General features: G+C 41.8%; 1 protein-coding gene across 1 annotated transcript in view; it reads left to right on the forward strand.

Moving 5' to 3' along the window:
• Nucleotides 1-674: 674 nt before the first annotated feature.
• Nucleotides 675-12,442, forward strand: part of LOC105470837 (ATPase 13A5) — a 114,112-nt gene continuing 102,344 nt past the window's right edge. Inside the window, exon 1 of the mRNA XM_011723094.3 lies at nucleotides 675-737. Within this exon, the coding sequence (XP_011721396.2) occupies nucleotides 675-737 (63 nt within the window). The remainder of the gene's footprint in view (nucleotides 738-12,442) is intronic.

Below are 12,442 nucleotides of genomic sequence, written 5' to 3' on the forward strand. Positions count from 1 at the left end.
GTGGTGGGCGCCATCATTGGCCTTCTATGAATATCATCTTAAATCTTTATATGACCGTAGAGTTATTATTGACATTGTTAAGTACTAGAAACCACAATTTCAGATTTTAAGTGATTTGTCCAGGGTCCTCAGTAAAGCAGGGATTAGAACTCAGATTTTTCTAATTCCAAAATTATTCCTACATTCTCTATCATAAGCCTATCTCCCTTCCTTCAATTCTCATTGTCACCCCCGATATGTTCATTAGTTTCAAAGTCTGCAGGGTTTTTATACATCTCTCACTGGCTAATCCTTTTGTCTTAGGTTATTAGCAAAGTGACTATTTTCATTCCTTGGCGGAGACATTTATGGATTGCATCCAAAATTATTTGTCTTTCTAGTTCGCCAGCTTCTTCCCCCTTCATTCCTCCAGTCTCGACGCACTCATATCTAGCTCAATAAACAAACACTAGGAAAAACCCCCACAACAACCAGATTAACAGACCAATCCTGCTCCTGAGAAGATTTTCTTTCTTTCCTTTGTTAGTCTAATAGGCAAGGTGTGTTAAGAGATTTTAAAAGCGCCCGAGAAGAGCAATCACAAGTCTTGACGATTCCAAGTTCACAGAAGCCCAAGGGATTCTGACATTTCTCCAAGGAGTTAGCCAGGAGAGATCCTCACTGGCTGAGTTTAGATGGAAGAGAACAGTAAGAAGGACCATCGGGCTTTGCTCAACCAGGGAGAGGAGGATGAACTGGTGAGTCTTCCCTTTATTTTACTAGTCTTCTTGAAGTGTCCAATGCTGTGAGTAGGGACTGCAGCTAAATTAGAAGATAGAGTGTAGCATTTGCGCTTCAGGCTTTAAGACCTTGAAAGGTTTCAGTCTGGTAAGGTTCCTTAAGGGCTGCAAAGCACCATTTTATTGTGGCGAAACCTGCAGGGGCTAAGAAACTTATGACCTCTGGATGATAGAATTCTTGCCGTCTTCATATGCAATGAACCTGTGATGTTTCCTCAGACATTTACAGTATTTGTAGAGCCCCGCCTGGTGCTCAATGGGATGTCTCCCCCTTATTATCTGGGTTGCTGTGTGATTGAACAAACTCTAGTGAAAACAAGAACTCCTTTTTTATTCTCATGCTTCGGGTATGTATGCATAACCTAGGATTAGGGGGCTTTGGGCTGAAGTCATGCTTTTGATAAGTGTGGAGAGAAGTTTTAAGCATCAACCACTAAAGAAGGAGTAGAATGTGGCCTGGGATTTTTAACACATATTTTAAAAATTTCTCATGTCTCCAATTATTTCCCCACTGCTCTTTTCATCAAACACACACACACACTTAAAAATAATTATTAAAAAGTTGAAAACTATAGTGTTTATTTGGTGCTGAAGTGTTTACATTTATGATTTTATATAATCCTCAGAACTCAGTAATGAAAGAACTAATCCTATTTTATTGAAAAGAAATCTGAGACCAGGGAGGTTAAATAACTTGCCCAAGGTCATTAGCCTGCAAGGGACAGACTGGGAATTCAGCCCACTCCTTCTCCACATCCTGTTCTGTTCACCGTACAACAGGTAGCTCCAGTTAGAGAGTGAAGAAAGGAGACAGAGACAGACGGGGGAAGGCTCAGAGTGAGGGCACATTTGGGGGCCCCAAAGAACTTGGAGAACATGGTTTGTAGATTAGAATGATGTCAGTTTCCTGGCTGGCCTCCTGGTTCCCTGTGAGTTCTGGGGCAAATCCATACCGCCTCTCCCTCCACCTATTCTTGTTTGCTAATTGAAGGAAACATAATTTCATCTACATCTGTGTTGTTCAGTAAGGCAGCCACGGCCCACATGTAGTTTCTGAGCACTAGAAACGTAGCTAGTCCACACTAAAATATGCTTTATGTGTAAAATACGCACCAGATTTTGAAGAGTTAGTCAAAAAAGAGTAAAGTATCTTATTAATAATTTTTATATTGTTAACACATTGAAATGACAATATTTTAGATAGATTAAGTAAAAATTTCACCTGCTTCTCTTTACATCTTTAATGTGGCTGCTAGGAAAGTTAATATTATGAAGGCAGCTCATACTTGTGGCTTGCATTATTGTACCACGCTAAGCTTGACGATAGCACAGCACTTTGAAATCTTCAGAATGAAGGCTTTTAAAGAACGAAAATCTATTCCCCTGTGTTTGCTGCTGAACAATTCTGTTAGCTCTGATGTTTTCAACATGTAGATAAGAGTGCAGGAAAAAATTACATTGCTCTTTATTCTTCTCTAACTAGTTGCTGTATTTGTAAAGTTTATAGCCTGATACTTTAATCCTCTCACTCACAGAAAGGACATTGGTATCATAGGATTAAATAATGAGTCAGGTGCCCCAGTTTTCTTCATTTTTGCAGGTGATCAAACACTTTTACAGACGGTCACCAGAAACCTCTATTAGGAATCCCTAATAGAGTTAAGTAAGTTAAGTAATAAGTTAAGTAAGCTTAACTCGTTCTGGGGAAGGAGAGACGGCTGTAGATTTCTTTTTCAGAATTCTGGGGCGTAGAGCACAGATGCAAATCCTATTCTGGTTGATCAGGTAATCCATGGACTCAGGTAAGCCCGAGGGAGCTGGGATGACTGAACTGTGGAAGCTGTGACTTAGCTCCAGGAAATTGCTGTCCTGATCTTGCAATTGCTGGTCTTTTAGAAGGAAGCCAGATGGGGAACAACACACACTGGGACCTATCAGAAGGTGGGAGGTGGGAGGCGGGAGAGCATCAGGAAGAATAGCTAATTGATGCTGGGCTTACCATCTAGGTGACAGGTCAATCTGTGCAGCAAACCGCTATGGCACAATTTTACCGATGTAACAAATCTGCACATCCTGCACATGTACACCTGAACTTAAAAGTTGGAAGTTAAAAAAAGAAAAGAGACCCCTGGCCAGGCACAGTGGCTCATGCCTGTAATCCCAGCACTTTGGGAGGCTCAGGTGGGAGGATCTCTTGAGGCTGGAAGTTCGAGACCAGCCTGGTTAACATAGAAAGAGCCCGTTTCTATTATAAATAAACGAAAAGAGACCCTAGAGATCTCCCTTGTCCCTTCTACCATGTGAGGGCACAGAGAAAAGATGGCCGTCTGCAGCAGCAGGAGGGTCCGCATCAGACACTGGATCTGCCAGCACCTTGATCTTGGACTTCCCAGACTCTAGATATAGATGTTTTTAAAGCTAAAAGGTAAAAAAAAATAAATAAATAGAGGCCAGAAATCTGACTTTTTATGTGAGATAGCCTGATGATAAATTTTGAAAGCAAATTCATCTTTTGAAAAAACCATCAGTAGGTCAAACTAAACCTGGGCACAGTTTAGTCCCAACAGTGGGGTCTGTCACATGTTGACAGCCTCACCCCACTTGCTCTTTCTTCGAGGAAGATTCCCTTTGGCCCAGTCTAACTTCTGCTTGTACTCAATATTTCAAGCGAACAATCAGTGGTAATCATGAGAGTCATTGTGGTAAACATTAGAGACAGTGGAGGCAAATAATGGACTCCTTCAATCAAACAGCCATGGAGAGCCTGAGTGGATGGAGGGGCGATGCTGTGAGATTGTGCAAGCACAGTCTTGGGTGATTCTGCTGAGCTCAGCATGGATATAAAGCTTTGCACTGGCCTCTAGAGTTGAACCCTGTTACCATTCCCATCTCCTGTTCTCATCCTGCTAGTGCTTACTGTCTCAGCTACGGTGTAGTGCTAGGTGCTTGACACACAGGTTTTCATTTTACCCAAAACCTTACAACAGCCCTGCAATCAATATTCTCACTGTACAGGTCTTTATTGTTTTTTCCAACGTACTCCCATCCACTCCCCACCCTCCTCACTACTATCCAGCTATAATAGGCTCCTTTTCTTCACCTGCCTTTTTCTTAAAAATCTGCCCTGCCCAGGTGATTCCCTTAGCCTCTCCATTTGCAGTCCACTTTTCTTGTCTTCTCTAGCTGTCTCAGGACCCTTGGCTTCTCTAAGAGCCCACAGGAGCCTTCACAACACAAGACCCTAAATAATTCTGAAGCCTTCAGGTTATATAGCTCCATACTTAATGGAATGGGATTTGGCTTCAGGCTGACCTGAGTTGAATTCTAGTTCTGTTAGGCAAGTTATTTGACCTCTCTAATACCTACCATTTGGGATTGTGGTGAAGATTAAATGAGGTAATACAGCTTTTCTAAACATATCTTCTGCAGTAGGTATTATATAAGACGTTTCCCTGTTCTCCTTCCCCATTAGGTTTGAGAAATACTGTGTGAAACAGTTACGCAAATAACAGCAGGGCTTCTCAAATCTTGAGTATATTTTTCTTGGTCTGCTTTGTGTTGCTGTAACAGAAGACCACAGACTGGGTGATTTATAAAGAAAATAAATTTATTTGTTATGGTTCTGGAGGTGGGAAGTTCAAGGCTGAGGGGCCACGCCTGGTGGGGGCCTTCTTGCTGAGTCATCCCATGGTGGAAGGTAAAAGGGCAAGAGAGCACAAGAGAGCAGGAGAGTAAGAGGGGGCCCAACTTGCCTTTATAATGAGCCCACTTTGCAATAACTAACCCACTAGAGTGAAAATAATGTTCACAAGGGCAGAGCCTTGTGATCTAATCGCCTCTTATTCACCCCACCTCCCAGCACAAGAACCCTGGAGGACACATTCAAACCATATCAATATTACAGTTTTCTGTGATCTCTTAAGGAGCATTACAGTGCACTGTATAGCACTGTGTGTGTGTGTGTGTGTGTATATATATATAGTGTGTGTGTGTGTGTGTGTGTCAGGGTCTTGCTCTGCCACACAGGCTGGAGTGCAGAGGTGTGATCATAGCTCACTGCAGCCTCAATCTCCCAGGCACAAGCAATCCTCCTGCCTCAGCCTCCCATATAGCTGGCACCACAGGCATGTGCTACACCAGCTGGCTAATTTTTTTTAAATTTCAGTAGAGATGAAGTCTCCCTATGTTTTCCAGGCTGGTCTCAAACGATCTTCCTGCCTCGACCTCCTAAAGTGCTAGGATTATAGGCGTGAGCCACCTCACCCAGCCACAGTGCACCGCATTTCCCACACTTATGCATCCATGGAATCTTTCTCTCTCTGTGTGTGTGTGTGTGTGTGTGTGTGTGTGTGCAAATACATGCACAGATTATCTCCTGACCATTGTCTCATGGAACCTCCATAGAAAGCTTGGAATGTTCTCAATGACTGATAGGTATTATTTTATCATTATACTCTGCTGGGAGGAAAAGTAATCATGGCGGCTCTCCTCAGCCTGGTTTGTCTGGAGGCACACTGTGTGCATATCAGCCTCTCCTCAGCCTGGTTTGTCTGGAGGCACACTGTGTGCATATCAGCCTCTGCTTCGGCAGCTCCTCTGACCACAGGCTGCATCTGCTTTCTGAAGACGACTTTGATGCTGACCCCACTGGAGCCACAAGTGCTGCTTGATTCATACCAGTTGCAAAGCCCAACAGTTCCATCTGTGTTCCCCTTCTGTACAGACACCCACCAACAAAATGTCAAAATCACAAATCAGAGCAGCCCCAGAAGGCAAAATGGCTGCTTGGTGTGGACAAAACAGAACTGACAAAGGTGCATTTTGCTTCGAAGTAATTTTCTTCTGCTGAACAGTAGAGGAGCCCTGGACTCGGAGATAGCAAACCTGGGTTTTAGTCAAGGCTCTGCTGCTAACCACGTGGTTGTTGATACCTCTTTGGCCTTGGCTCTTTACCTAAGAACAACACCACTAGCTCTCCTGACTCACAAGTTTTGTGAGGGTCACATGTGACATATGGAAAGTGCTATGAAAAATAAGTGGTTCATTTATGTACAAGGAATCAAGAGTTACAAAGTGCAAAAATAATTAGAAAATGCAGGAATACATATATTAAGTGAGATTGGTGTTGAGGGTATTTCCTTTTTTTCTGGTTAAAATGTAAAGAATGATCATTGTTTGAGGTTATCATTGAGAAAACAAGTAATATGTAATGAGTTGTTTTAAAAAAATCAAGAATTGGCTGGGCACGGTGGCTTATGCCTGGAATTCCAGCACTTTGAGAGGCTGAGGCAGGTGGATCACCTGAGGTCAGGAGTTTGAGACCAGGCTGGCCAACATGACAAAACCCCATCTCTACTAAAAATAAAAATAAAAAAATTAGCTGGGCATGGTGGCAGGTGCCTGTAATCCCAGCTACTTGGGAGGCTGAGGCAGGAGAATTGCTTGAACCTGGGAGGCAGAGGTTGCAGTGAGCCGAGATCATGCCATTGCAGTCCAGCCTGGGCAATGGAGTGAGACTCTACCTCAAAAAAAGAAGAAAAAGAAAAATCAGGAATTTTGAACATGTAGATTATTTTACATACGCAATATAATGTATCTTACATACACAAGGTCATCCTCCAATAAAGAACTTCCCCCCAAAAAAAACACTCGAAGGATTAAAACTGAAAAGAAAAAATTGAAACTGAAAGTCAGCCCTGTTGGCTCTCTCCTGTTTTCAGTCAACATGTATATTATCAGGTTGAATGAGGTAAAGGTAAGCTTATCGTTCTTCAACTGACACCTAGCTATGAGGGAAGAACAACAATATAGGCGACAGAATCAAGATTCAAACATTTCTCTAGGCTGGATTGTAGGTGAGAAATTGGCAAGACACAATGTAACAGACCACATTATTGAGTTTTTGTTTTAAGCTATTTTCAAAATACTAGGTGAGGATATGAGTGACTTGGGTTTGGTAGTTGTACATGAGAAAGTAATTGAAGTGCTTTATTCAATGTGCTGAATTTTATTTGCCAATGTGATGTAGCTATAAAAAATTAGTCCTGGAATGCCTTAATAGAAGCCTGTTCTGCAGAATAGAAGAAATAAATAAAAGTTCTGCCATAATCTGTATTTTATTAGGAAAAATCTAGGAAGTTATATTTAAAACTTTTTTTTATTCTAAAACTCAGAAATTTCAAGAAGTGAGTGTATTTGGAGGAATGTCTGCATGTCACAAGTAAGAAGTGTTTAAAAGAATTTAGAAACAGTTTCCCAAAGAACCGTCATAATGTTTTTCTTCCAAGAGTTGACAGGCTGATGTGGAGAACAAAAGTAGGCGTTGGTAGATTCCAGCCATATTTATTCTCCTTATGGCAGAACTTCCTCTTTTTTTTGAGATGGAGTATTGCTCTGTTGCCCAGGTTGGAGTGAAGTGGCGCGATCTCAGCTCACTGCAACGTCTGCCTCCCGGGTTCAAGCGATTTTCCTGCCTCAGTCTACTGAGTAGTTGGGATTACAGGTGCATGCCACCGCACCCAGCTAATTTTTGTATTTCTAGTAGAGACAGGGTTCCACCATGTTGGCCAGGCTGATCTCAATCCCCTGCCCTCGTGATCTGCCCGCCTTGGCCTCCCAAAGTGCTGATTACAGGCGTGAGCCACCGCACCTGCCGGAACTTCCTAATCATCTGTGGTGGCAGAAACATAACGTGACACCCCTGTGATCACCGTTCCGTTTGTGTAATCCCCTCTAGCTCAGTGTGGGCAGAACCTGTAAATATGAGAAGCTAGGACTCCTGTTATATTATGTTCTATGGAAAAAAAGGACTTTACAGGTGTAATCCACATGAACTCAACTGAGTTAATAAAAACGGAGATTGGGCACACCTGACCTAATCAAGCGAATCATTAAAAGAGACTGGGCCTTTCCGGAAGTCAGAGATAGTTAAAGCACGAGAAAGGTCTGATGCAAGGGAGGTTCCGTGTTGCGTTTTTGAAGCTGGAAGACGCTGTGTGGTAAGGAGTGGTTGCTAAGACTGAGAGTCGCTTCCAGCTGACTACCAGCAAGAGAATGGGGGCCTCCATCTCAAGGCTGCAAGGAAGCGAATTCTGCCAACAACCATATGAGTGTGAAGAGGTCTCTTAGCTCCAGAAAGAGCATAGCTCAGGTAACGCCTTGATTTTAGTCTTGTAAGACGCTCAGCATAGGACCCAGCTAACTGAATACCCAACCCGTAAAAACTGTGAGATAATAAATCTGTGTTGTATTAAGACACTGAGTTTGCTATGCAGCAACAGAAAACTAATACACCATCACAGCTCTCCAACAAGAGAGTATGCAGCCCTGTAAGGCAACGAAAAGCCCCTCTTAAGCAGACGCAGGTGCTCATCTGCGAAGGACGCTGTATAGCTGTTTTTTCCTAGAGAGAAATTTGAACCCAGTAATCTGAGACTCCCTCCCTGGTTAACAATGCTCTTATTTTACGAGTGACTTTTAACCGAACTTGCCATGTTGTCCCATGCCCTTGATCTAGGGCAAATTCTGTTTTCAGAAATTGTTCTTGCTAATCAGGCCAGGCATCTCATTATCTTTTGAGGCAGACTCGCTGCTCTCTGCTGTTGGCCTCACCAAACAAAGGTCCTTAGTTGCGCTTTTACTTGCAGGAGGACTATGTGTTAGCACTCTTGTAATAGTAATGCCGGCTGAAATTATGGGAATACCTGTAGCCAACAGTGGGATATATTCCTCTGTTTTGTGTTGGGTTTCAAATCACACTGCTAGATAGTGAAAGGTTTATCTTACTCCAGACTGAATGATTTAGTATTTATTTTGAACATACATTTCCAAGACTGTTTCTTTGTTCTACAAATAATTTATGAATATTAATAGTTATTTTAGGAAATAATAATGCCTGTTTCATACGGTTGTTGTGAGAATTAAATAACACCTAAGGACTCAGAAGGATCTTATTGTCGAATAGACTCAATTAGTTCTTATTGTCAAATATAGATAAAAGTAAAAGGGATCCAAGACATTATATCTTGGCCGGGCATGGTGGCTCACGCCTGTAATCCCAGCACTTTGGGAGCCTGAGGCGGGCGGATCACAAGGTCAGGAAATTGAGACCATCTTGGCCGACACATTGAAGCCCTGTCTCTACTAAAAAATACAAAAAGTAGCCGGGCGTGGTGGCAGGTGCCTGTAGTCCCAGCTACTCGGGAGGCTGAGGCAGGAGAATGGCGCGAACCCGGGTGGTGGAGCTTGCAGTGGCAGATGCCTGGGTGACAGAGTGAGACTCTGTCTCAAAAAAAAAAAAGAAAAAAAAGACATCATATCACTACACAAAGGGCACTCCATGGCATGAATGCAGGGCATAATATGAAACTATGATTAGCAATTCTTGGTAATTGGTTGCAACTAATTCAAATTACTACACATGGGCAAACCAAATAGTAATAGGAGATTGAAGAAAAACAACCATACTAACATGATCAATTAACTAAGGACAACATTATCTGAACATTAAAGAGAAGAACCTTGAGGTAGAGATCAGAAAACAGTTTTGAGAATGTCCTCCTATCTATAACATGTAAAAGAACCCCTTTGGGCAAGTCCAGATAGACAACAAAGGGCAGATTGTTAATAAGGAATAGAAACTTGGTGCTGTGATTGTTGCTTAAAAAACACAAGCAGATAAAACATGATGAATTCTAGCCAGAGGAAGGACATTGAAATATAGTGTCCACAGGAAGGACATTGAAATATAATAGGAAAAGATACTGAAATATAATCTCCTTGACCGTGATTCAAGCATCTAGAAGCTTAGACCTACACAGAAAAATCTACCTTGCTCTAAGGCTGTTGTAATATTCTTGTCCATGGAAAAGCTCAACACATCTCAGCAGAACAAACAAGCAAAAACTGGCATTGCCATTTGCAGAACAGAATTATTATAGTGGGAGTTGTTTATGTGATGTCTTGTGTGAGTAAATAGATTAGTAACTTTGTGCTGTAAGAATCTTGGTTTAAGTGAGTGTGTTAGGAGCTATAACCCAAAATACCCATTCCAAAGACTCTGAATTGCACGCTGCTTTGCTTATGCATAGTGGGTGCTCAACAGATATTTTAGATGGCTAAACACATGAACAGTGAATGTAAGAATAAAAGGATTTACAGAAAAACAAAGACGACCTTGTTCAGAATACCAGTTTTGCATTAATGCCAGTACTCTGGATACAATGAAAATTCGGTTAAAAGGCAGGAAGAGAACCCAGGGATTGCTTCTACAAGACAAAGAGAATCCCACCAAAAGAGAATTTGGGGAAGAAACCATGTTTAGATGACGCTGCACCCTATAATTCTCTTTTCCTGAGGAATTTGGCCAATCTTAGTTCCACCTCTGATGGTAAGTGAAACAGCTACCTATAAAGAAAACAAAAAATATAATTTAAAAACTGCCTTTTATATGCTGTACTTAATGTATGTTCTCATTTAACTTTTATGGGGTAGCAACTCATATCCATTTTACAACTGAGTAAATGGAGGCTCATTTAAGTAACATATACAAGGTCACATTATACAAACATCAAAGGTAAGATGCTCTATTATGTTAATTAACTTTTTTCCTCCTGTATGAGTAAAGAATGATTGTGCTGGTGCGTGTGTGTGTGTGTACTTGCATTTATAGTTACTGCATCTAACTAATCTGAGTCAATTTGCTGTTTATGCTAAAGTCCTTCTCTCGAGTTTCACATACTGCAAAAGTGAGCAGTTTTCTTTTTAGCTTTATTCTGACTTCAGTTTTGACCACTTGTGCTCTTTGGGAAAAGCAAAAGCTCCATGGAAGCCATTGAATCAATCACTTTGAGAAATTCAACTATGGTTGTCATGTTTGGGGTCAGGTTCCAGCCCATGCTGAGGTCTGAAGGGAGTGGGTGGATAAATGGCAGACAGCTGAAAGCACTCAGGGGCTGTAGGTAGGTGAAATAAGGCTTTATTCAGCAGCCCTCTCACCAGCAGCTCTCTTACACTGCTCTGTCTCGGCTCCTTAGTCCAATGGCTCCCACACGCAGCTGCGTGACTGGCTCTCCCTTGAAGGTCAGCAGCTTAACTCTTAGCGCAAGCGGGCTGAGCTGTGTCCTGGCTGGCTCACTTCTGTCTGTCTGCAAAAACGGACAACTCTGGCTCTCTCTCTTTCTCTGGGCATGAGCACATCTGTATAGTGTCAGCAAGACAATTATACCTTTTACAGACAATAATGGTATAGGGCCAAGGGATGGCCTTCCCATGTTATGGCTACATGGCTCTGATAACAAGTGGAGTTACACGCCTACACTGCAAACTCACTGAGTCACGCAGGTTGTAGACATCCTACCTCGGCCTATCCTTGACCAAAACACAGCCATGTTCCTTACAATGGTGTTCACAGATAGTGTTTAGTTTTGCATATTGCTTGTGGTCAAACTATTTTACAATGAGTCCATTGGGATTAGTCACTTTTATTACTGAAATTTTATCGAGTTTGTTACACAAGATAATTTTTGACACATATTAAGGGCTCAAAATGTTTCAGGAACTTTGCTAAATACATTGCATGCATTATCTTACTAGTTTCTAACAATAACCCTAGACAATAGTGATTATTATTATTCTCATCTGTGGAGGAGGAAATTAAGGCATCAGAAGTAAAGTCGGTTGCCAAAGTCATATGTGGTTACATGGTGGAGGTATGATTTGAACTTGGTTTTCCCATGCCGTATCTTCAGCTTTTAACTGCTACACCAAACTACTTCTGATGCATTTTACAAGCAGCCACATTTTCACATGAAAAATCCGAAGTTCAGCAAGTTTAAATCACAGCTGGTAAATAGTGGAGCAAAGGACAGAAGCAAGAACTTCTAGAAGGCAGTGGGGTAGGGTATAAAGAAAAGAGGTTCTGGTGTCAGACCTGGAAGGAAAGTCTGGCTCTAAGTTGCGATTTACAGCAATAACCTCTGTGAAAAAGTGCATGCATATTTCACTGTTATTCCTAATCCAGATTGCTTCCTTTGTATTCTGGGCCTAGAAAAAGACTTTTTGGGCTGTGGTACCTCTTTCAGAATTCTATAGGAAACAAAAATGTGAAGGAACACCACTGTTTAGACAGAATACAAATCAAGTCTGTGTGAAGATGGGCACAATTTCTGTGCTATTCAACTCACTAATAGGTGGCAGATCTGGGTTCCTGGCCTCATGGAACACAGGCTGTTTCTATTACCAGTCTTGATCCGCTATATTGCTACTAAAAGCTGAAAGTCATCTCTTTCCTCCTGTGACTGAACCTATCATCACCTGTTATCATTGACTGAGCTGCTTTTTCTCTCAACACCTTACACCTCTCTTTAAGCCTCACTGCTTTTCCACGTGTATGCTATTAATATTCCTCTAAGTACAGAGATGGAAACCGAGACTTAGAGAAATTAAATCCTGAGCTCACAGGTACTAAGTGGCAAAACTCACAAGGAACCATGTATAATGGGTTTGAGATTCAGACACTTTCATCCTATTTCCAGTATCTTTACATTAACAACACCTCTGGCTACTGTTTATTTTCCTTTTATTGTACGAACATTGCTCCTGGCTCTCTCCTCTACCCTGAATTTCTTAGTGGATTTTACTGGGGGTGTGTAAATATTCAGAAA

The sequence above is a fragment of the Macaca nemestrina genome, chromosome 2, assembly GCF_043159975.1.
Source record: "Macaca nemestrina isolate mMacNem1 chromosome 2, mMacNem.hap1, whole genome shotgun sequence".
Classification (NCBI taxonomy): Eukaryota; Metazoa; Chordata; class Mammalia; order Primates; family Cercopithecidae; genus Macaca; species Macaca nemestrina.